We start from the raw sequence: 26,743 nt of genomic DNA on the forward strand, positions 1-26,743 counted from the left end.
GATTTGTCAATTACAACAGAACCCCTCCTCTTCCCTTCTCTGCCAAGGCAGAAATTTCACCCTTCGCTGCATTTCGGTGCTTTGACCCCATTAAATTACATACTGCAATGTAGTGGAACACTTACTTCATCCTTAAATACCTTTCCATGTTCTTCACACCCAGGTAAGCTCTGGATGAATTCTGATACCTGGCAAAAATAAGATAAAAATTCCAGTTTAAAAGTAAGTCAGAATCTCCATGCTCAAACAGGCTCAAAACGTCTAACTTATGTGTTTTAGTTGTTTCTCTCAGGATAACTTCTCATCTTTCAGGAGAAGACTATCCTACCCCCACCCCCACTAATGCAGTCGCTCCTCCAGCCAGCAGCACTCCTGCATCTGGTCCTTGGCGGACACAGACAATAAAATATACCTCGTCCGTGCTCCATTTGGACACTTTGCTGGCAGGGATTCCAGCTACAGTTGGCAGGAGTTTGCTCTGCTGCTCCCAGCGCAAGGGCAGACATGGAATTGGGGACTTAAAGGACAGAAAGACAGCTGACCGACGCTGTGCCTGCTGGACGCTGGGCTCTTCCCGGGCACCTGGTTGATTGAAAACAAATGGAAAATTACTCTCAGAAAAGCAGCAAAAAAGCCCCCAAAGCCATGCATCTCCCCCATATAATGGGCACTGGTTCATTTCACCACTATAGTCCTTGAATAACTATACTCTCCTGTGTCTTCACTGAAGGTCACCTGAAGGTGACCAGAAGACACAATCTGTAAATGTGACTACATGCTTGCTACATCACCCACTGAAGACATTTGTCATTCTATCACTCAATGTTTCAGGTAAGAAATTTCCCTTAGAGCTTAATGGCAAGGAAAATAACTCTCAGCTTAGGAAACTGTATTTATGTCCCTTGATTTCCTTTCAGTTTTGGATGCTCAAGTTTGGCCACTGTGTGTGCCCTGCTCTCTTCTTTTATCTCAGCCCTGTTTTGGCCTTTCAATATTAATCACATTGACTTCTGAAATAGCCAGCTAAACTTTTTTGAAATGGGACATTATTGCAATAAAAACAACAGGAAGGGAAATGCTTTTGTCATTTTTCATTTGTGGAGATCAAAATTAAACTACAGAATATTCTATTTATCTGTAAGATCTTCTGAATCCAAGCCTAGTTTACTATTGCTCTTCTGAAAGAGCCATTTTTTGGCAAATGATTTTATGTCCTTGGGACTCTTAAGAGTTTGTGAATAATGATCTCCTTAAGGTCCTTTAGAACAAAAATCTTTTCTGGAAACTTACTTAAAGCCCACGAGAAGAAAGGCACCTTCCTCACATATATTCTCCCCCTCACACCAGCTCAGCTACAATGCTGATTCAACAGAAAGGAGAAAGGACTCATGGACAACAGTGTGGTGACTGCTGGGGGAAAGACTACACGGGGACTAAATGTTAATGGGAAAAAAAGGTTGAATTAATAAGAAGAAACTTTGCAATACATTACAATGAGAAACAGTACAGTGCACAGCCATAATATTCATTATGTTTATAAACACATCAATCTACTCAGACTAATTATTCAATCAAATAATCACAATCAATTTTTCTCTAAAAGCCTTTAGTGAAACATATACATACATAACAGAGAGACAGACACAGCACCTTCAGGTCATCCAGAGGAGGCATAAGGATCAGGATGTTTTATTAGAAAGGAGGTCTGACAGAAAACCTTTTTATGCCAAATTAGGAGATCAAAGCCCATGCAGAAATCAGACCAGGGCCAGCTAAAATACAGATCAGCCCTAGAATACAGTACTGGCCCTACAAGCCATGAGATGCTACAGGGTATGGGGACTGTACTGCCAGGATCTTGTTTGACCTTCCGATTTCAAATACTCACTCCCTGTGCAGGATCTGCACTTGCACGCCACCATGAGTATCAGCAGAATGGTCTGGACTGCTCAGACTGCACCTTCCAGTGTGATAAAAAAGAATGTCTCCCATCTTGACTGGTGTGACTCCGTGGACTGAGCACTGGCCTGAGACAAAAGGGTTGCCAGTTCGATTCCCAGCCAGTGCATATGCCTGGCTTATGGTCCAGGTCCTCAGTTAGGGGTGCATGAGAGGCAACCATACATTGATGGGTTTTTTTGCCCTTTCTTTCTTCCCTTCCCTTTCTCTAAAAGTAAATAAAATCTTTTTTTTAAAAAGTCTCCCACTCTTATCACCATCAAGCTAAAGTAACTAGAAAACACTTAATGTCTGAGAAAGCTTTGGGCAAAGTGTTTGCTGTCACCTGAAATAGGTCCTCCTGAGTTATTATCCTCTAATTCAGCAATTCCAAGTCTAAAAGGTCATTTTAAGGAAATACTTAAGCATGAATGCTAACAATCATCAATAAGAAAGTCACAGTTCTCTTCTAGGTACATAATTGTATCAAAAAAGAAGACTATGTGTTCCAGCTTCTCTTGCAGCTAGATGTGACCATATGACTAATGGGATATAAACAGAAGTGGTATCTGCAGCATCTTGGCAGTACCCTTAACAGGGTGAGAATACTTCATGTGCCTACCACCATTCCCTGCTCCTGCCCTCCCCTTCTTACTGAGTAGAATACTAATTGAATGACTAGTCTACCAGAACCACTGTTGAGCAAGATATAGCCTTGGGAATAAACACTGCAAAACAGAGCAACAAAGTAGATAGAACCTGATTTCCTGATACTGTTGAGTACCATTAATCCTGGAGTACCTACTTTTGAACTTCCTCTATGTGAGAGAAAAATAAACTCTCCTAAGCCACTTACATGTATTTTATGTCAGATATACACAAATCTAATTCTAACCACTACTAAGGTTTAAGGCAATAGTGCTTGTAATAGTGAGAGAGAGAAAACAACTAGTTTTGATAATCAATAGATTGATTCATTTAATGACACTATACCTATCCAGAGGCAAAATTTAATATTATTTTATAATTAGCATGAATATTTATGCAAAATGCATACAATATTATATAGCTAAAAACTGCAGGTTAGAGTAGTTTGTATAATATTTCATATATAAATTCTCCAAAAATTAGATACTAAAATTCAGATAACTTATTTCAGAAAATAAATTACAGGTAATTTTAATTTTCTTGTTAATTCTCCATATTTGCAAATTATTCTAAAATAAATGTGTTTTAAATAAAATTTATTAAAACATAAAACCAGGAGCTGATATAAATAAACTCCTTATTGCTACTCAAAAATAAAAAAATAGAAGCCTCAATTTATGACTTGGAAAGCAATTAATGCACTTTTGGAATTAAAAGATCATTAATTTCTGGGCTTCTTTAATATCAGAAACAAGGAAATATTAAGTGGGAGTAGTGTTGAGAGAGAGGACTTTGTGGATCTTGGTATGGCTTCATTGCTATTCTGTCTCTGTGAACAATTATCGAATGAATTTGGGTCCCTACGCTGACGCTTGCAGAATGGACAGTCTGCCTCTAATGTCTGTGATTACTATTTACTACAAGGAAATTGTTCATTTGCGATCATTCATTCAGCACTCACAAAGCATCAGAAACTGTGGAAGACTGTGTCGATGCAGCGTTCGTATCTTTACAGACTTTCTTGATATAAAGTAGATAATAATGTGGTTTTTCCCAAGCAGAAATTGGTAAATACAAACTTGCTCACCACGCTGTCTCTCAATTCTGGTTGAGAGAACAGGTATTAAAATTCTTGTTTAGCTTAGGGTTAGGAAAAAGACAAGTGAAAGAGCAACTCTTACAATTCAACATTTCTGATACAGGTGATCCTGAAAGAAAAAGCCGCCCATTGTAGAATCTTTGTTAGCTTTGATTACTGTAGAATCAAGACAGTAAGTCTTCAGTGCAAGGAACACCATCCAAAGCGAACATGAAGTCTCTCCATAGAAAAATGTCCTCACCACCACAGAGGAAGACAACCTGCTTCCCCCAGCACAGCTCCGAATGGGGGGCCCAGCAGAAGCACTGCGTGGTGGGCTGCCCGCGCAGCAGAAGTGCCAGAGGAAAGGAGAAGTACCCATCCTGTTCCCTGCTCTGTTCAGACTCACATCTCACTTTGCTTCCTATTTCCAAGTGGGAACAATGTGAAATGGACCAGCCACAGCATCAGTAACTGCTGACCTCTTCTCGTGACTCATTACCATCCTTTTAAGCCAGTGATAGAAATGAAACCAGAATGTCTAACTGCCTTGTTTCATTTTAGTTTCAAAACAATACTCAGAGGCAGCTTTCCCCCAAAGTGAGGAAATTGAGGCTGGACATGCACAAAGCCATACTGTGAGACAGGCATCAGAATATGACTCTGGATCTTTAGCCTGCTAATACAAAGTAATGGGATCACGGCCAAGAGGGTGAGTTCAGGAGTCCATAGATTCAAATCCCTGCTCTGTCACTAACTCTATAATTTGGCTTAGTCAATGTAATAAGACTGTTGCAAAAATTACATAATATTGTTAAAGTGCTTATCCCAATGCCTGACATACAGTGAAGACTCAGCAAATGGGAGAAAGGCCCATCACACAAAGGCCCAAAGCGCATTGTGTGTTACAAAGGCAAAAATGAAAATGAGTCAATCAGTAACCCTTTAAGGTTAATAGTCCAAGAGCCTAAAAATATGCTCTCCATGTAGAAGAAAAGAAAGCCAGAAGAAATGGGATCCACTGGTCAACTAAAAAAAAATTAATAGGAGTTACTTACTGGTGACTAACTATAAAAGGATGAACAATAACAGTGATTGGGTAAAATAAATGGATCGGAGCATTAAAAAACATAAGTAAAATTAGCTCCAAGATACTTAACTCAGGCATGAAAGATATTTGAAGACCACTTCGAGGGTAACAACCAAAATAAAAAACTCCTATGGAGATAAAAAACAAACCTGATTTTTCAAGGGAGAATCTAGTACATTTACAAAATGGAATTCAACTCTTTCTGTGTATCAGCCTCCCATGACAGAGAGTGCATTCATGAGAGAGAAAACAAAACTATACTTTTCCCAAGAATTAGAGTTTAAATTTGAGGAACAAGCCAACGTAGGAATTTAAAGGAAGGTATAAACGACGACTGTAAAAATTCATCTTAAAGTTAGTGAACAGTAGATCTGACAGAGCAAGAGGCTGAGGAAGATATTTCAACTTGAGAAACATCTAGAACATCACAAAATATATAGCTGTTAAAATATCACCCTTGTAGTACTTCCCTAAGACCTAGCAACTAAGGGTGACTCATGGTCCAGCTGGCAGCTTCCAAAATCTGCTCCAGAACTAAGAGCAGTGTTTGTTTAATTTTTCCATGTAGTGTTGGCTGCCAAACCAACTGTTACATATTTTGAATGTCATCGCTTGGCTTGAACCCAAGAATAATAGGTATTACCAGTCAGAAAAAGAGAACAAATGGAGCAGAAGTAATCATCAAAATTTTAACTGAGGGAAGTTTCCTGGATCTGAAAAAAAAAAAAAATCAGGAGCTCATGACAACTCAGACAAAATTATGAAAAAAGACTGAGTTTGGGAACCAGGTTCACTGCTTGCAATTGAAAAGATCAGACTGAATTAGGTTACCTTGTTTTCCCGTTTTGTTTTATTTTTCTTAAAGGAAAACCAGAGACCAAACCATGGGGGTGGGGTGGAGGGAGCATGAGGAGGGGGAGTGGTGGATACTGTGGGTGCCACTCAAATTGCCCTTCAGAACTAGAATGTTCATTCCCGAAGTACAGGCTCAGAGGCCTGGTTCTCTCGCTTTAATTCAGGGTTATCACCCTGAGCTCCTCATGGGACTGACTGAGGCCTCTGTTAGAACTAGATCACAGCTCACCTTTTCATTCTGCTCAGTCCTGCCTCTCACTCTCTCATAGGTGCTGTTCCCAGGGGGCCTCAGGAAACCTGCGCACAACACTCTCGGTGTTTCCCGAGAGCCCAGTCTAAGACAGCAGCAGGCCATGGCTCTGTTGGGAACAGAGGTGGGGGACAGAAAAAAACCGAACACCTCCACCTATAAACTCGGATCCAAGCTAATGTCACCAAGACACCGTAGAAGAGTTCTCAGACTCCACAAGAGCTTGTTTTGAACTGAGGGTCTATGGGGTCCAGGGACAAACAAGTAATAAACTATGGTAATGTCAGAAAGTAAAATCCAAATCTTTTCCAGACAAAATAAAACTGAAAAAAATTTTCAAAAAAAAAAAGGTAATTTAAAACTAAGAAAGAAGTTAAATGAAAGCTAACAAGGGTGACACAATTCCACCACGGATAAAATTAATTTATAAAAATTTTATACAAAGTATTTCAAAAGATGAAATATTTCAAAAGAAAGTTATCAAACACATTTTCGGAGTCTAAAACTGGCTAAATCTCATTTAGAAAATTCTTAAAGCAACTTATTTTATGCAGTTCCCTTTCACTAGCAGAAAAAATAGGGCAGTAGTAAAGTATGCAAGTTGACCTTTCTGGGTGAGATAAATAATTTAAAATTATATATAAATCCCAGCGATGTTTCCAGAATAAAAAAGAATAGAAGAAATAATAATAAACAAAAAGAATAATAAGATAAAAACTCAGGCTATTTGAATCAAGAAAAATAGAATAAAAAATACACAAAATTGGAAAAGCCAAAACTACCACAAAAAAAGAACACCTTTCAAATCATGTTAGTAAACCTGAAATTCTCCATTAAATACATTGTTTTCAGGAAAAAATGATCAAAATCAGCTCAGCAAAGAAAAGCTGAATAGATCACCAAGTCAGAAAGAGAAGCTACAAGGGTTATCAAATTAATACTTCAAAAAGTTCAGAGTCTACATGAGTACAGAGAGTAAACTGATGGTGTCTTTCCAAAGGAAGTGTGGCAGGGCAAAGGGCAAAAAGGAGACTGACAGGTACACATTTGCAGTTATAAAATAATAAAATCACGGGGATACAATGTGCAGCATAGGGAATAGAGTCACTAAGATCATAACAGACGTATTATGTAATGTATATACAGGTATTTACTGTGATCGATAGCTGAAACTAGTATGTTGTATGTGAAGAATAGTTTAATAAAATAAAAGTTACTCAACCATAACGAAGCCAATGAAAACAAAATGAGAGAAGTTCAGAGTCTAGAAGATTTTGCTCTGAATCTACCTGAACTTTCTATAGTCAGTCAACTCCATTCAACAGACAGTTATTCCACACTACTGCTGCTGCTACCACTACTAATGCAGCTTTGGCCACTGGTGCATCTAATCCTCAGGATAACCCAATGATTATCATGACAATCCAGGCACTATTGCTACATCAACTCTACAAAACAGAGGAGGAAACTCTGCCCAAAGCCAGCCGCACACTCAATTGGTAGAGCTGAGATGAGAATGAAAGCTGTGCTCCAAACCACCACTCACAAAAACGGGATGCAGCCTTTATTTAAGAACACAATGTATCTTGATGATAAAAAACCTTCATAAATTAGAGGTGTTTTTCTTCCTTTCTAAATACCAGGAACATTTAAAATAATCACATACTTGCATAACAACTGCCTATGTGCAAGGCATTGTTCTAAGCAAGTTACAAATGTTGCTGCACTTGATCCCCATAAGAAGCCTCTGAGGAGTGGCCATCACCACCCTTCTGGACGGACCAGGAAGCGGAAGCACTGAGAGGCGCTCCATGAGATGCCCAAGGTCACAGCCAGCAGGCGGCAGAGCTGGATGAGAACCCTGGCCACCTGGCGGGTTTGTATACAGTGCTACATTAAATACCACGAAACATACTGAAGACAGCAGTGGCTAGAACTTTTAAATTAATCTTAAATTACTGCTTTATGAAAATCAGATATGAAAGTCAAAGCATTCCTTATGGTATAGTTTATTACAGGCAGACAATTATTAGGTGCCGTTCACAAATCTTATGTGATAATCTGAACCAAAAAATGCACACGAAGAGCAAAGGCCCTAGGGACAATCATTAAATCGTAATCAGGCCAACACTTTCTTATAAAAAATAAATAATAATTATAGAGCTGTGGATAAATTATAAATACAATCTATACTATGATTAACAGTAATTATGACTTTGCTGCTTAGCTAAACCACTGCAGGACATTGTTAGCAACGATGTTAAAACCCATTACTTTCTCCAATACAACTAAAAACATTCATGTGCTTTTCTGTTCATCTGTGGTATTGAATGAAAACCATATTAATTGTATTTGGATCTCAATAGATGAGTTTAAAAAGTGTAAAGCAAGTGGCATCAATAATACCAAAGAAAATGTATGACAAAGACCAAATAGAGTATCTTACCCAAACTTTACATATGACATGAGACACATGTGTGAAAGAGACTGTAAGCACAGGTAAATCTGTATCATGATGAAATACATACTACCTTTACCCTTATTAAACTTTACTGTCTGTGATAATAGAACAGACAACCAAATGAAGTTTATCTTTAACATAAAGACGGCCAAATCCAGTTAAGTGCTGATTGCTGAGTCTGACTAGTAATATCCACCAATGAGATTACGCCTACCTCTGGCTTCATGTGGTGTCTTCACTTCATTTTCTGTTCTCTCTTCAAGGTCTTCTTTGACATCATCAGCATGCTGGTCTCTGGAAAAAAAAAACAACAGGCATTTCAATGTTTTGTAATAAAAACATCTTTAAAAACTGGTTTAGCGCTGCATCTCAACTACTTTTTTAAAATTTAAAAACAAATCGTACCCCTAAAATGTCAGAACATTTAGTTCTACTACGAAGCAATGAATGCTAATAACATCTAAATGTCCATTTCCTCCTTATCAATTTTCATTCACTGGTCAGAAAAGATATTTTAAAGCTAAAAATGGTATTAAGATTATCCTGACAAATGTAGCTATTGAATAATTCAACTTCAAATCGAGACATGTATTCATGAGGAATTTCACTTGATAAGACGATTTGAAGTGAGAAAATGCTTTGAAAGTCCACACCACTTAATCAATTCACTGCACAATGCAGCTCCAGGACCTGGGGTCGAGGCTGAGGTTGGCTCGGGAGAATCAAACTCAATTCCAGGAAGCTCTGCCTGGCTTAATCAGGTCAAATTCACAGGCTGAAACGATTCCACCTCTTTGTGACCAAGAAGAATTTAATGCTAATTTAAACATGACAAGGATGCTCTAAAATGGAATGGACTTATTACAATCTTACTTCAGTTTTACCCTTAAGTCAGGGACAAAACTGGCTTTAAAGAGAACCAGGCAAGCTACTCATATTTTCTTTTTTTAAAATTAAATTTATTGGGGTGACATTGGTTTACAGAATCATATAGGTTTCAAGTAGACATTTCTATGATATGTGATCTGTACATTCATTGGGTGCCCACCACTCAAAGTCAAGTCAGATGATTTGACTTTGGGTGGTCGGTACTTATATTTTCTTTAAAGTTAAATTTCAGGGAACTTAACATTTTCAACCTAATCTATTCCATTTTCAGAGTTCAAAATAAATTTCCCTTTGTAATTTCCTGGGGCTGTCTAGGTTATGATGCTGGCCTACACACCTCAGTGCTTTATAACATGCTGTATTCATGTTCTGCTGTTTCATAGGTGTTGATGCCTTTAACAAATACACCCTGAGTTTCTTGAAGACCCAGACACACTTCCTGTAGTTTTTTTTAAAAAGGGCAAATACATTTGAAACCAAATATCCCAACAAAATAAAAAGGAATTTTACAGTCTTAATTATAAAGGCATTAGTTTATTCTCTAATAATGTAACACAACGATGCTAAGAGACTAAGCATGCAATAAACGTTCCCTTCTTAGCAAGACCGTTTCCGGGGACACATGAAATTTCACTGGAATCTGAGCTCTCTGGCTTAGTCATACTGAAAACAACTTATAACAACTGCAGAAGAATACTTGCTTACTTAATAATGGGAAAGAAATGACTGTTTTATGCAATAAAAATATTTTCCCCAAGAGAAACCAATTAAATGACCATGAAGGCTCTCATTCCGTAGTAAAAATAGAGGTATAGTGAAAACGAATATAAGAAAATCACTGATAACTGGAAGAACATCAGTTGAGATGATAATAGAAAACTATGCCTTCTTTGTAAAACCAGTGCTGAAATAGATTTGGTAATTTCACGCTAAAATCGGCTTAATACGCCAAAATTAGCTTATGTGATTTTCTGAACTTGTTTTATATTAAATTGGAAATAATATTCTTTGAATCCAAATGATATTCTTTAGACAAAAGGCTAAAACAGTTTTAGAATTTTTTGTATATTTCAGTTTTATGATCAGAATTGTCCACGGAAAACTTAAGTTACATTTTTGCAGTTTTATTAAGGTGTACAATTCCTTTACAGTAACATTGATTAAAAGAAAGGCATGAGACTTAAGGGTGAGGAAAGCTCTTTTGTATCTATGCCCAAATACAATGCCACTGAGTTATTTTATAACATATAAGAGAAAGACCATTTTCTGGGAGGGAAGTCACAGACAAGGAAAATGAGATCTTTGCTCCAAAACACTGCTTCGTGCCTGGGTCTGCCATAATCCATCCCAAAACAAAAGCACAAGGAAAGCTACCTGCTCTTACATTTATATTGCTGCATTACTGAAGCATGCTCTGTTTTTACTTTCCCCATTTTAACTCACGGCATTTCATTAAATTGAGCCCATATAAACTCAGGAATATATAAACACAGATATTTATTTTTTACCAAATACAATGCAATAAAGGGCTCAGTATGAAATGTGTACTGAATGTCTGATTCCCAATTAATATATGGGTTCTGCTAATTCCTTCAAAGTGACTAAACCTCTCGGAGTTTCACATGGTGTTTGGGCAGGGTGCATCTGAGCAGGGTGTCAGAACAGAACCACTCAGGTGAGCAGGATCCTAATCAACACATCCAGAAGTGTGGAGGCAGTCAACAGTAAGAAAAGTTAACATTCTGAACACACGCTACACTCCAAACTTACTGAGCTCTTCACATGTACAATATTTAATGGCAATTTACAGGGCAGGTACAGTACCAGGTCTTACTAATGCCAAAATCCACAATTAGATTCAGTGATTATTTGGTTTTTATCCTTGTGTTTTTCCAGAATATAGTACGTATCCTTGTTACGTGAAGTTAAAGAGAATGTGCCTTTTGTGCTATAATCTTATTTTCAAATTGCCTTTTGATAAGGTCGGGAATGAAGAATCTGACTCACTAGTCTTACTTGTTTTATATTTTATTTAAAGTAAAAAATTCCTCAATTGGACAACCAGTACTTCTCTCTCCTGTAAGTTAGGACTTTCACTGCCAGTTCTATTTGAATATGTACTGTGATGGATTTCTTTCTCCATGCAAAAATGAAATCCTTGGTCTCACATTCCAACTTCCTCAGCAAAAGTTATTCTAGCAGCACCATTTCCAAACACAGACAAAAGATGTTTACATCAGAATGTCAAATCTCCAGGATAATATTATAAACATTCTGCAACACAGTACAAGATAGGCTTCTTGACAGATTTTTTTTCCAAAAAATGGCAACCAAAAATATTTTAAGTTGTATTTTGATATTATAATTTTGCTCTACATAAAAACTTCATCTTTTCCTGATCAACATTTTTCATTGCCAACAATTCCACTCAGAACGGTGAACACAAGCTGAGGAGGCACAGGGACAGTGAATTATAATATGGAAAAAGCAGCCCAGCAGTGGTTATCCATGTGAGCTTTTTTGAAAAAAGATTTTATTTATTTTCTAGAGAGAAAGGAAGGGAGGGAGAAGGAGAGGGAGAGAAACATTAATGTGTGGTTGCCTCTCACGCACCCTCCACTGGGGACCTGGCCCACAACCTAGGTTACATGTACTCATTGGGAATCGAACCAGCAACCCTTCGGTTGGCAGGCAGGCACTCCATCCACTGAGCCACACCAGCCAAGGCTATACGTACGGTCTTCAGAAGTGAACAGACCCTGCTCATGTTCCAGCTCTGCTACTTAATAGTTTCGTGTGACCTTCAGCAAGTTACTTAACTTCCCTAATTCATAACTGCATCTTCTCTAAGACAAGGATGTACAGATAAAATAATGTACAGATAAAGTGCTTAGCACACAGCCAAACACATAAACAGGGACATGATAAATGGCAGATATTACTATTTAAAATTATTTATATTTTAGGATAAAATCATCTACTCGTAACTTTTTAAGAGCCAGACTTCCGTCAGACTATCTGGTTATAATCCAGGTCTCCTACTTACCAGCTGTACAATGTGAAGAGAGAGGTTCTGTGTTTAGGATGGGGATGTAATAGTAACACCTACCCTACCATAAGGTGTTATGGGGATTAAATGAGCTAACACAGCTAAAAGCACCTTGAGAGAGTACCTGGAATACAGCAATTTCTCTTGGGATTTTAGAGACTTCGAGAACCACCTTATTTCAACATTTCTTTTGCTTGAATTGCAATGTAATCATAACTAAAATCTTACTTAAGAATATTGTTGAGGCTTTTAATTAAGACAGTGGAATCCACTCAAATGGAAAAAATCTATTCTTTATGAGTCAGCATTCTCTTTTCCTCTGTAATTATGTATCAGGCTTTAGATGTCTGACTACCTTACTCTAATTATGCTACGTGGAAAACATTAGCCAAACAAACATTAGAAGAGTAAATACATAGTAGCAGGATGGCATCTGAATGCAAACTGTATTTCTTTGGGTTTTTCTTTATTTTTCATCAAAAAGCAATCCCTAGCCAATTATGTTTCAATCAGATCTAATTTGTTAACAAAAATACTGAAACAATCAATGACTTTGCTTCACTGTATAGCTTTATGCCACCATCTCTAAATTCAACATGAGTTTTGGTCTGTCTCCTAATGGCTTTATATCACCCCTTTGCAGAATAGCTTGTTCTACTCTATCTCACCGAGGCTTCGTTAGAACTGAAAAGTACCTGAGCTCTCCAGTAACAAGAGGGGACACAGTGAATGTAGTGGGAGCTAGAAAACATGTAGCATTTTCTGTTCGGACATGAAAAGGACGTCTGTTTGCATGTCCCCAGCATTTCTTCCCCTTAACTCTGGGCTGAGGTCACGCTCAGGTAAAAGCCCAGAGAAGGAGAATCTCAGGGTTGTATGTTAGAGGAATTATAAAAAAGTACTTGAACTGTCCCTTACATTCCTCAGACAAATGGAGAAGGGACTGGGCTTGAACAGCTTCAAGACGAGGAGGTCACCATCTTTGGAAGGATTCAGAAAAAATGGCAGAACAGGTGCGATTAAAACTTTTAGGTCTATGGTTAACAGTCAAATAAAGACTTTTTAAAATTAAATTCCTTTGGAGATGATACATTAGCAACAGTTTTAATAGTGTTTTCATAAAACATGACCCAGGAGAGGTAAACATGCTTTACTATTTACTTATTGACTAAAAAAAAGACATTTTGATTAATAAGCCTATCAAATCATGGTTTAGCATAAGGAACATATGTTAGCAAAAAAGGGGGGGCATGTGAGAAAATACAGTGAGTTATCAAGATGCCAATAAAAAACAGTCCCAGAAACCTAGTCCAGCAATTAATTTAATCAATTCCTATAAAAGGAAAATCCCTAACCAGTAAAGTGAGATTTGGCAAATACAGACCACATCTGACTATCCATCTGACAAGTCGCCACAGGATCAGAGATTCAAATACCCAGCATATTTGCAAAAGGACTCAAGAAGGGGCATCTTAATGTGAAGCCGAGCTTCCCACCAAGATGCCCCGAGTCCTCCCAGGAGGCAGCCCCATCCTTGTCCTCTGTGTGCCGTTGGAATGTTGTCATTTCTCTGGTGCCATTCTCTGCATGGGCCAAGAGCTAACACAACCACAGTCTGGGAAGCACTGGTCTAACTGACAGAAGAGTGCAGGTTTCTGTGGGGGGGAATTATTACATCACTTAATAATTACCCCTCAGATGTCTAGTCTGGAGATCTTACAAAGCTGAGAAAGCAGGCAGTTTTACTGGAACAAAACAGAAGGTGATAGAGCCATGGCCTCTTAGGTTACATAACTGATGTGTCTTCTTTCAAGGCTGGTGGATGACTCAAGGTTGCCTAGCATCCTTACTGTGCCAGGTAGTGCACTCAGTGCTGGGAGGGTCTCAGGGAAGAACCAGAGAAGGTGTGGCCTCTGCTGCTATGGAGCTTGTCATCACCAGAGCACACAGGTTTTGAAGAAATATTTTCACGAAACTGTCCATAGCATCGGGTGCAGGACATGAAAGTATGGAGAATGAGGTGCCTGAGCTACCGCCTGGAGGACCAGATGAAGCTTCCCTGAGGGAATGACTCAACTTGAAGCCTGCAAGGTGAGAGAGAAACTAGGAGATGGTTCTAGGCAGAGAGAAAGGGATGTCCAAGGGCCAGGGTGGCTGCAGCATTAAATTTAAAGCCGAGCCTGGCAGAGATGAAGCTGGACAGTGAGGCAACGGCCGGGAGAACCCAGGACGTTGTAGGCCACGTTCAGACTAGGGTCTAAACTCCAGGAATTCCTGAATGCAGTCACTGAAAGTTTTAAGCAGGGACACTCCCAAACAAATTTTTTAAATGCAGACTTACAGGTTCTAGCCTGGAAGATCCTGGTGGGCTAGGCTTCCAAATCTGAATCTTTGAGATACCAAAGACTCTGATGGGAAGCCAAGTTTTGGGAACTGCTGCTGTGGAACGTTGGCTGTTCCCGAGTTTGTCCTGAGCAGGTGGGCTGGGAACTGGCCCTTACAGTAATGCTTACAGTATGAAAGGATTAGCATCGTCCTTGCACTGTTCATTTATTTATTATGTCAGCTGCCAGATCAAAAGCAACACTAGCACATTTCTCACACTGGAGGCTTTCGGGCACTTGAGGTTGGTGAGTGGGGTGGCGTGGCCAGTGCGGTCAGTGTCCGGTCCGTGTGCCCTGGCCATGCACGCCCACTGCAGCACTGAGCTGCCAACTCCCACCTGTCTCACCTGTTCTGCTTTTCTGTAGGATGAACCCGGGATCTGGCTGCATTGCCCGCTGTGCAGCAGGGTAGGTGTGCTGGGTATTAATGTGGCCTTCCTCCCTTAGCTTTACTCTGTGACTGGAGGGAACTGGTACTTAAATAGCTCAGCTGCCTCGCCGCTGCATGGGAAAACTGAAGTGTGTTTTACACAGACTCCCAGAGCTTTCCCAGCAGGACTGTGCTGCCATCCACAGTGGTGGCCAGTGTGGCCATGCAGCTTTTACTGCTGTTACCCCCCTTCTTCCCTGCCTCTTCCTCACTCCACCGCCACTAGGGGTGCATTCCTCACCTCCCACAGAAACCACCTGCAATCACATCTTTGCTTCCGGGCTGGCTTCTGGTGGTGCAAGTTCTTTCTCACTGTGTCAAAGTACATTAAAAAAAAACCCACGAGGCCTGACAACCAAATTTTAGTAAATTATTTAGAATGACTCGAAGAAAATGTATTACGTCCTGAGTGGGAAATTACAACCGTGTGAGCACCGTGTACGGGAAAAGAAGACAAGGTAATCTGATATGAAGAGAATCATCTTGTTTGAGTGCTCAATTCAGAGTTTAACCTAGGAACAGCCAAGAAATAGGCCGGCCTTTCTTTTGTTCCTCAGGGATAAAAGAAATACTGTAAAACAATGTAATCACAGTAATAAAAACTAACATTTATTGAGGGCTTATTACTTATTAGTCACTATTCTCAGAGCTTTGCACAGCTTACTAGTTCATTCTTAAGTCCAGGTGAAAGGAATCAGTAACCGACAAATGTCTTTACTTTGAAAATGAAAAAAAGAATTATAGCAAAGAAGTTTAAAATAAAAGAGTAAATAAAATCTGTGTTATTTTGAAAAATGGTTTTTTATGTATGCATAATGAAGTATTTATATTGGAATATCATGATGCCTGTAATAATTTTTTTTAAATATTTTATTATTTATTTATCTTTAGAGGGGAAGGGGGTGAAGGAGAGAGGGAGAGAAACATCAATGTATGGTTGCCTTTTGTGCGTCCCCTGCTGGGAACTGGCCTGCAGGGAACCAGCCTGCAACCCAGGCATGTGCCCTGACTGGGAATCAAACCGCGATCGTGTGGTTCACAGGCCCGTGCTCAATCCACTGAGCTACACCAGCCAGGGCTGTAATAATTTCTTTAAAATCCTTCAGCGTAAAAAAATGAAGAGAAAATCTCTTTCTACTAGAATGCTTCTAAACAACATTAATGTTATCACATAAATTACCTGATTTCAGGGGATGAAGAGACTTCATTTGTATCCATTCTTTTACTTCTCGGAAATGATGGACTAGCCGGAGGCATCTCCCCACTTAGGCGGTCGGGGAAAATTCGGTCTTTATTTAAATTGACTTCTGAGTAGGGACAGTTGGCAGCACTAAGTATTCAAAGAAAAAAAATATTCCCATTAGAAAACACTTCTCCCAAATAAAATGACAGGCTACAGAACATAAAATTCCAAGATTTAACTGAGTACGTTAAATGCATTTATGATACACATATGATTAAATAGTATGAAATACTGTCTTTAGAACGTAATTCGTTCTGTTTGTTCGTTTGGGGGGCTGGGGGGGGATGAAGAAGACAGAGGGGGTCACACAAACAGGGACGGAAGGAGACCTGGCCTCGGGTGAGGCGTGCAGGACGGGAGGTACAAATGATGTGCTGGAGAGTCACACACAACACACAATGGTGTCGTCACCCCACTACAGTTAACTGAAAAATACAACTTAAGTATATTTTGATAGAAAACATGTCTTTGAACTAGATTTTTAAAAGCAATGTGATGCAATCCTTGGAACTGAGTAACTGTCACCACAGGATTCCCTGTGTGTCCGCATTTCTGGGGACAATCATCAGTTCAGAGACAGAAACACTTAAGCCGTCACAGGAGGGCTGGTGACCGAGGCGAGGCGGGACAGGGAAGATTCAGGCACAGGCGGGTGGCCAGGATCTGCTCTCTACTGTGATCCTCCAAGCCCCAAATGTTCCATGCTGCTTAATTTCCTTTATAACACCGCCACCCTCAAAAGGAAGGCGTTTGCTCAAGCTTTGCTGTGTCCGGGTCTGGAAGCACACCTGATACTCTAAGAAGTAATCTCCACCTCCAGCTTCCCCTGCCCCTCCTATGAAAAATGAATAGAGGTCAGTGTGGATAATGTCCTGTTCTAGCTCACTTCCATCCGTGACCACTGGTTGGTCTCTCGGGTCCCATTTGGGGATCATTCCTATCATCCAGCGAAGAATATCCAGGTGGCGTACTGTTAATTAAACATTATGTCAGTACACCGCTATGCCTGGGCCTCAGCTTTCCAGGCTCCAGAACAACAGGAAATATCTGTGTATCAAAAACGACCCCCCCCAATTCTGCCTCTCTGGCCCCTCTGCTCCTAGGAAGCCTCCTGAAGTCTGGAACTGGTGTGGACCTTAGGTAAATTACACTATTAGTGTTTTCCATATTCTTTTCTTTACTTTAGGCGATAGGGGGAATGCTGATAATCACCCAGGAAGAATTTTTAAACAGTGCATTTGATATATTCTCCTGAGAGAAGAAGAGTGAAAATGCTCTTAAGTGACTCCGATAACAGCCGACAGCATTTATCACGTATATTGTGTAAGCAAAAATGCAATCTTCATTTTCTTTAACTACATGCTCCTGTACACTGATATCTATGCAAAAGTGGTAAATAACATGTGATTGTGTGTTGATATAAGTGTCTACAATGTTAACCCACTAATAACAAAACAGTAACTGGCAGTATTTATGAAGCGCTTATTACGTATCAAGCACAGTGCTAGGTGCTTGCACAAAGTGTTTTACTTAATCTGTACAACAACCTGCAAAAGGCTTTTCCTGTGACAAACTAAGGCTTAAAATGGTTAGGTAATTTCAGTCTTTAATTATTTCATTCATTTGTTCAACAAGTACTTAAAAAGTATCTATTACGTGCTAACTGCCTGTTTAGGCACTGGAAACACAGTGGAAAATAAGAAGAGATCTCTGCTCTCAGGGAGTCTGAGCTCTAGGGTGACACAGGTAACACACAATTCCACAAATAAGTAAGTTAGACAACTTTGGGAAGTGACAAATGCCACGAGAGAGAACTGGGGTTGTGATGGGGGGTGAGGAAAGGCCTGCCTCCCCCGGCCCAAATTTTAGCGGCAGCATTTGAGCAGTGCCCTCAGAGCCAAGAAGAAGCACACCCTCCCCACCCGTCAGCCCAGGGAAGAGCACCCCAGGAAATGGGGAGGCAGGGAAAGCAAGACCCCCAGGGCTGGAGTGAAGTGGGGCAGAGGGAGGGGCTGCACTGGGCCCGGACGCAGGCGGCAGAGGTATTTGCAGGGCCTGATGTGCCGCAGCCACGAGTTCACTGCGTTTGGCTTACAGTTCATTTGAAGTTCCTGGAGGGCCTTCAAATAAGGGATTAAATACGGTTTGAGTTACAATTTAAAACAATCACCTAGGATGCTTTGGGAGAGATTTCAAGGGTACAGAACTGAAGCAAGAAACATGCCTTAATAGTAAAGACAGGACAACGGTGACTTGGATTTGGGTGGCTTAAATGGAGTGAAGAGGATCACCAAGGTGCCTTTTTGCATCCCTCCCAGGGGACATGGAGATAAACAAGCTCTGGGGAACGATATAAAGGAAGGGTTTAAGAATGGCCTTCAGGGTTTGGCTTGAAGAACTCAGAGGTAATAAGAATACCATTTTCCCCCTGAGATGAGAATGAACAAAGAGATGGAAACTGGGGGACATGAGAATTGTGGAATGTTCATCAGATATCCAAGCAGAGATGTTGCTGGCCCACAGTAACACGGTGATGAAGTAGCTCAGCTAAATGAGCACACTCTTATTCATCTTATTCAGGTTTCTTTTTTGTTTATTTTTTATTGTTTATTCTATTACAGGTGTCCCTGTTTTTTTCTACTTCTGCCCACCTTTACCCGGCCCCACCGGCTCCTCTCCCTCCGTAAATCCCCGTATCAATGTCTGTGTCCATGGGTTACGCACACATGTTCTCTGGCTAATCCCTTCGCCATCTTTCATCCAGTCCTCCCCACACTCCCTACAGAAGCGAAGCTGCATGAAAGAGACTGATACACTCTTATTTCATTCAGTAATGATGCGGACTCTCTGAATATTCACCCTTCCAAAGCTTCATGAGACCTTTCATGGGATATCTGCATCTATCAGTATTCACAGGTATCAGTGACAAAAACCAATGCTGACTGAGTTGAGCAGAAATGAACTTGCTGCAAGAGCATCAGACAGCTGAAGAGGAAGACTGGACAATCAGGCTTGGGCAGGCAGCAGGGACCGGCCCACACCCGCCCCCACAAATGCCCACAGGGGGCTGCTGCTGGGGGCACGACACTCGCCCCGACGCCAGGACCCTCAGCCACTTGCACATCCACACCCTCAATTCCGAAGAGGCTGCCAACACGTCTGACCTGTCTTCACATCACTCCTCAGGACCGAGGCCCAGACGGCAGCAAGTGCTCGGCTGCGCCAGGGTCCCCCGTCCCCACTGTAGCTGCCACAGGCCCGAGGAGGGGGACAGGCCCGTCTGCAGTGGACCCCCTGGGGGAGGTGGAGCCCACATTGCTGGTCTGGATTTCAGGCGAAATACAAATGTCCTAGGGTGGCCTCCTAATAAACTGTTTGAAACCAAATTCACCATCGGCAACAAACTTCCCTCCCACCCCCAACAAATAGGGTAAAAATACCATTAGTCCCCCCGCCCCGCTGTTCCTGATTCTGTTTCTGACAAAGAAAAGGTATTAAAACCAAGCCTCAGATCAAACCATCCTAAAGACTATTCGATTCTTTTCTTCTCATATTGTTATTTCTATTGTGAGTCTGTCTGGTTGCATTTCTTTTTTTTGACAGTAGGGAAAATATCCAAATAATTTTTTTTGTTTCATTTGACAGGATGCTGCTATCTCTAGAATATTGCATCCATCATATGTTTTACTCAGCATTAAACACCTGGCTTTACAATTACCGAATAACTGTAAGTTACTTTGGAATTTTATTGGACATGAAGAAAACGAGAGTCCTGTTCCTAACCCCACCCCACGCCCCCTCTGGGAACTCTCACGGGATTCTGATGAGGGCTCGGTCCCGAGCTGCGCACTAAGACAGCGCCTCTCCTATTCGTTCAGTAAGTCACGGAAGACTATGTCCCTGCAGATCACGATATGTAAGTGTGGACAGCTCCGAGGGAGGCAAGACTGAGACTTGGTGCCTCAGTATCCTGCTCAGAGGCATTTGAAACTCTCAACCTGAAGTAGGGGAGAGAGTCCCAGCCCTCCAAGCTGGGATTTACTGAGGGGCCAGGACGGCCTATCAGGGGAGCCACTCTCTGTCCTGCTGAACCCTGAGAAGAGTCAAGTGGGTTTTCATCACACCTCCCATTCTTACACCTGCGATGGGCAGAGAGGGGAGGCGGTAAAAAGGGACGCCACAAGGGCAAATGAAGGGTGCGCGAGGGACGTAACGTGTACACGGAGGGGTGGGCAAGGCCCTGGACGGAACTCAGGAGCCTGCTGCTTTATCCACTTCCTCGTAATGAGCGAGCACAAGTCCTGAGACCGTTCTGTCGTCTGTAAAGTGAGGATGGTAATCATCGCCACGGACTGAGTGCATGACCGAGGCTAAGTGCTCCATGTGCGCTGCCTCATTAATTCCCGCAGCCACGGGAGGCTGTTCCTGTTCAAATGCTCATTTCCTAGATGCAGAAGCAGAGGCTTCACTTAACAAGGGAGCGTGGTCAGTGTCACTCACTCAGTTCTTGGCGGAGCTGGACCGTGACCTCTGGGTGTCGCGGTCCATTACGTTCTGTCAGTTAATAGTCCCTGGCAATACAGAAGAATCTTCCCGTCCTTAGTCCACGACAGTGAAATCTACCTTGGCGCTCTCCCCTAGCGGGGAGCTGCTGTCCTAGAGCTAATGCTTTCCCTCTCTGGGTCAATTTCCTCATCTCTAAATTCATAGTGCTCTTACAGTTTCAAGTTACTAACTACAAACTCGTCTGTGCTGGTCAAACTTCTGTGGAGAGAGTGGGTTCCCATTAGGCTTCCGTCATTTCAGGTTTCTCATGTACTAAGCTTCTAGTGACAAAATGTAAGCCATGTGTGCCTTACCACACATGTACACATGTGTGTATTTGGTCATAGACACTCACACGTGTACAGATACACGCCACGCTTTATTGTTACACAGTTCCCCAGATTGCATATACTCACAATCGATTGCCAAAGTCTTCACTGTAAGCGCTTTATTAGCAAACACCCTGTTCTATGAGCTACTGATCCCCTATCAGCTGTATGTACAAATGCCTGCCCTCTGGGCCGACCGGAGGCTGTTTTTCCCACATAAGACTGGTCCAGCTTTATTAGGAAAGGTGAAAGGACCGCCCCCTTCACTGCTCCCCAAAGCCACATTTAAAAGCTTTTAATTGTAAAATCATTTATTTAAGCCATTAGGCAACACTCTAGTTTCCTAAGTGCTCACTTAATCCTCCTCACACTCTGTCCTGACAAAAGCCTGTAAGACACAGGAGGGAGTCCATCAGGCCACTGAGCTGCGAGTGACAGTTGCGCAGTTAGGAGCAGGGACGTGAGCGCCAGGGGAGCCTGGGCTGAGACCCATGCCACTGTCCGATCTGGGCATGTTCCTGACCCGGCTAAGCCTGTCTCCTCATCTGTGACACAGGGATTGGAACGGTGGTGCCCACTTCACAGAGTGTTGTGAGGATTGAGTGAGGTAACGCATGTCCATTCTAAAGTAGTGCCTGAAACACAGGAAGCCATCGATAAATCTTACCTATCATTGTTATTTAAAAACAGGAAGGAGATTTAACAACTCCTTTGTGTAGAAGAACATCAGCAAATACAAAGGGCAGCACTGAAACTCCACGCTACACTGCATTTAGGAAGGCTCCCTGCTCTCTGCGACCCCCTCCACACCCTCAGAAACAGGGGGCCCGTCCTCTGTGCTGTCTATCACCTACTTCAGCACGAGGCAGGCGCTCACTGTTCGACCAAGGGATACTGAACTAACATGATGTTTATAATTTGCAGGTGTGTGTCCAGACTTACTAATTTTAAAACTCTTCATGGACTGTATGAATATTTTTCAGAGACTGTAGTAAATGCTATTTTTTCTTTTCTTATTTAATTTCTCCAAGATCAAATCATATGTGGGAAACATTTACTTTTGAAGGCACTAGATATGTAGAATATGTACTTTTAGATAAGTGTAGTACTCCTTTGAACTCCTCCAATTCTTTGACCTCTCCGTAAAACAGATTAATGAATCAGCAAGGAAAAACACCACGACGCAACCAATATTAATGCTCCCTTCCTGAGACAGAATTAAGCAATCTGGCTACTTACTGAAGGTGCCTAGAATTGATGAGAATCCCATATTCATATCCAACTCACTTGTTAATCATTCAGATTTCAACATTTAATAACACCACATTCTCAAATTCAATTGAGATACACATTCTATGTCTTACACTTCTTGGATCAAATGCAACTATCATAATTTTCAGAGAAGCTAACAAGAAACGCTAGTTGAAACATAGGCCTTTACTTACATGTTCATAAAACTGATTATTCTTGCTAAAAGAGAAAACTTTCTTGTTATCTAAGCAAAGCATACATGTTTGATTTATGCAGGATTAATCAAACATGTTGGGATTAACTTCTCTGTAAATTAATCCGAAGAGAATTTTCTCATTACATTTTCTTAAACACAGCATTCTCAGCAAGGACAAAAATAAGTGCCCGTGGAATGAATCTTTCAAAGAACACCCACGATGCAGCAGCTACTCCACGAGTCTACTAACGAAACAGAAGAGAGTCTGTGCTTGTTAAGGGTTAGTATCTTGCCCGGTAGAGAGATCCGGGTTTTGTGCACAGGAGAGCAGTGTCAGGGAGACCAGGAAAAGCTGGTTGCAGGGGCTGGGAAGGAGGAAGGGAAGGGCAGGAGCTGGCACTGCCCCTGGTTCTCTGCACTGCACGCTCCCCCCGAGGCTCCCGTTGGACTTCTGCACGGAGCTGCGAGCTATGCCCTGAGCACAGCTTCTTCATCAACGCACGTAGTTCAAGCTACAAGGTCCACTTCTTCCTCTCTCCTTCCAAAAAAATGATTCGTTCTCTACTATGGTTCCAATTACACTGAAAGACTGCCTTATCACATTTGTCCATAACATCTTCCATGACCGTCCCCTTCACTGTTGCCTGATTTTAGCCAATACTACACTGCATCTCTGAAGAAGTATTCCAAAGAAAATCTCTGAAACTGTGGGAAGCGGGTATGGCCCCTCAGAGGTCTAGGATGCACTGGGGACAGGCCAGGGGTGGATGGGGTGGGGGGGGCAGCCAGCACAGACCTTGCTTGACAGGCAAAACTCTTGGCTCAGACCCAAAGCACTCCTAAGAAGACTATGGGCATGACTTTAAAGTGGGTTTTCTTACCAGAAGACAAAGAAATTAAATTTTCAACAGCAGCCCAACAACATGATGTCTGCATTCACCCATCTTTAAAATTCCTTTTCATTCACAGGTACATCTATCAAAGTTGCGGTATTTGTTTACCATTTTCATTAAATTACGTGCACCTTACATACAGTTCCATCAGTCCACGAGACAGCTGAAGTCTGGATCTGGGGCTAATTCAGGGAGCGGGGCCTTGACGGGCAGTGAGAGGGACGCAGCCAGGAGCACAGGCCCTTGAGTCAGACTGGCTGCGATTCCCAGGTCCCTCCTTGACCAGCTGTCAATCAGGCAACTCAGTACACCGCCAAGGTGACAGTGGTCTCTTCAAAAAGTCGGAGTAAGTAACAGTTCTATATTACAGGGTCGTCTGAAGTTTAGTGCATGCAAAACAATTAGTGAAATACCTCACAGAGTAAATTAATGCTCAGGGTGTATTAGTTACCGGCGGTGGGCAAGGGGGGACTGATGCTCAAAAATATTCACTGAACAAAGGAACTTACAAATATAGAATGGAAATTCAGCATGCTAATGAGTTACTTCTGGCATTTAGACTTACATAATATTTGAAAATAATCCAGTTGCCTTTACTCAGCAATACGAAGTAACTCCCAAAATGCAGCATTTTTAACTCAGTTTAAATTAATCACCTAACTTTTGGATTGCAATCATGCAAACGAAAATGATTTTTAAAAGGATATTTGCAAATGGAATCATCATCCTTTCTACGCTCAGACTTTTTAGTCTAGAACACGCTGAACCTCCTAAAAAATAACTGGGAGGAGCGTTGCCAAAGGAAGACACGCAGCACTGTGGGGGGTGGAAGGAACGAGAGAAAGAGGAAACTAAACAAAGATGAAGACACCTGCACCAACTTAACAATTCCTGTCAGTCTCGGAGGGCAGGCCGTGCATCGTTAGACATTTTAAAGACACAGACTCCCAACCTGCACGACCCAGATGAACAGGGTATCGTTTTTCTTACTGGGCAACCCCTTTAACCTGCAGTTAGAACACTTACACCGACAGGTTACTTAAATATATACCTGAACAGATTATGTGTTTCTTCTTTAAAAACCCCACCTACACTACAGTAATTTCTCAGTATTTCCTTAAAAATCTAAAACAATCTAAACAGACCTCCAAATTGCCTAAATAATACATCAAATTTCAAATGTATAAATTTGGGTTTTTTTTAAGTTACTTAGAGGTAAGAGAAAAATACCAAAACATACATTTTTGATCAACAAACTCTTATATTTGACCATATTTTTGGTTTGTGTGATCTTTGCTAATCTACAAAAATATCACCTCTGTATTCAAATCGTTGTCAGCCAATCATGTAATATGCTACCAAACAAATATTCCCAGCAGAACTTGCCCTTTTCTCATTATTAATGGTCGACTCAAAAAACTTTTCAGAAGCTGTCTACACTAGTCACATTGCCAAGAAAAGCAAAACAGCCACAGTAAATCTCTTTGAAATCATGAATGTGTTTTCTCCTATGAAGATTTAACTACAGATATACTCATATTTTTCAGGATCACCATGGTAACTACATTTGCTATGAATCTGAATTGAGATCATTAAAATGTCCATACTACCCAAAGCAATCTGTAGATTCAACACAATTCCCATCTAGATTCCAGTGATGTATTTCACAGAACTAGAACAAATATTTCAAAAATTTATATGGAACCACAGAAGTCCCCAAATAGCAACAGTGATCCTGAGACAGAAGAACAAAGCTGCAGGAATCACACTGCCTAATATCAACCTATATTATAAGGCCATAGTAATCGAAAAAGCCTGGTACTGGCATAAAAAGACACACAGATCAATGGAACAGAACAGAGAGCCCAGAAACAAACCCACACCTTTACAGTCAATTAATATTCAACAGAGGAAGCAAGCACATACAATGGGCTAAAGACAGTCTACTCAATAAATGGTGTTGGGGAAATTGGGCAGATACGTGCAAAAAAATGAAACTAGACCACCTTCTTACACCACACACAAAAATAAATTCAAAATGAACCAAAGACTTAGATATTAGACCCCAAACCATAAAAATTGTAGAAGGAAATACAGGGAGCAAAGTCTCAGATGCTGCTCCTGGCAGGATTTTAATGGATGTATTTCCCCAGGCAAGGGAAACAGAAGGAAAAAAATAAACAAACGGGATGACGTCAAGAGAAAAACTTTTAGCACAGTAAAGGAAGACATCAACAAAATAAAAAATGAACCTACAGAATGGGAGAACATATTCGCTGATAAAAATGATAAAGCCTTAACATCCAAAATTTATGAAGAACTTACAAAACTTAATACCAAAAAAAAAGGTGCAATTAAAAAATGGGCAAAGGTCCTGAATACACACTTTTCCAAGAGGACATACAGACAGAAAATAGACGTGAAGAGATGCTCAATGTCACTAATCATCAGAGAAATGCAAATAAAAAGCACAATTAAATACCATCTCATGCCTGTCAGAATGACTGTCATCAATAAATCAACAAACAAATGCCGGTGAGGATGTGGAGAAAGGGGAACTCCATTGCTCTGTTGGTGGGAATGCAGGCTGATGCAGCCACCGTGGAAAGCAGTACGGAGATACCTCAAAAAACTAAAAATGGAACTGCCTTTCGACCCGGCAATCCCACTTCTGAGAATATATCTGAAGGAACCCCAAAACACTAATTCAAAAGAACATAAGCACCTCCATGTTTATTGCAGTGTTGCCATGATACAGAAGCAGCCCAAGTGTCCATCAAGAGACGAGTGGATAAAACAACCATGGGACGTTTACACAATGGAACACTACTCAGCCGTAAAAGCAAAGACAGTTTTACCCTTAGTGAGGTATGGATGGACCCAGAGAACATTATGCTAAGTGAAAAGAGCCAGTCAAAGAAAGACAAATACCGTGTGATTTCACGCATATGTGGAATCTAAGGAACAAACTGAAGTAACACGGAACATGGGGACAGACTTGGAGATGGAGAGCAGGATGACAGCTAGTTGGAGGGGAAGGGAGCAGGTGGACAGACTGAGCAAAATGGAAAAGGACAAATGGACATGACAACAGTGTCATGATTTCTGGGGGAAGTGGGGTATAAGAGGACTAAATGGTGATGGAAAAACACAACAAAGATTAAATAAAAAATAAATTAGTTCGCACTTATTCAGTATACATGAAGACTATTATC

General features: G+C 41.1%; 1 protein-coding gene across 9 annotated transcripts in view; it reads right to left on the bottom strand.

The window, feature by feature from the left end:
- The window catches only part of L3MBTL3 (L3MBTL histone methyl-lysine binding protein 3), a 98,564-nt gene that overhangs the window by 5,405 nt on the left and 66,416 nt on the right, over positions 1–26,743 (bottom strand). For all 9 annotated transcript variants that reach the window (XM_037147898.2, XM_037147903.2, XM_037147900.2 and 6 more), the window contains 4 exons: positions 16,252–16,401; positions 8,535–8,614; positions 413–582; positions 126–188 (listed from right to left, as the gene is read on the bottom strand). In XM_037147898.2, the coding sequence (XP_037003793.2) occupies positions 126–188; positions 413–582; positions 8,535–8,614; positions 16,252–16,401 (463 nt within the window). The remainder of the gene's footprint in view (positions 1–125; positions 189–412; positions 583–8,534; positions 8,615–16,251; positions 16,402–26,743) is intronic.

This window comes from Artibeus jamaicensis, unplaced genomic scaffold (assembly GCF_021234435.1).
Source record: "Artibeus jamaicensis isolate MK-2021 breed Jamaican fruit bat unplaced genomic scaffold, CSHL_Jam_final contig_387, whole genome shotgun sequence".
Taxonomy (NCBI): Eukaryota; Metazoa; Chordata; class Mammalia; order Chiroptera; family Phyllostomidae; genus Artibeus; species Artibeus jamaicensis.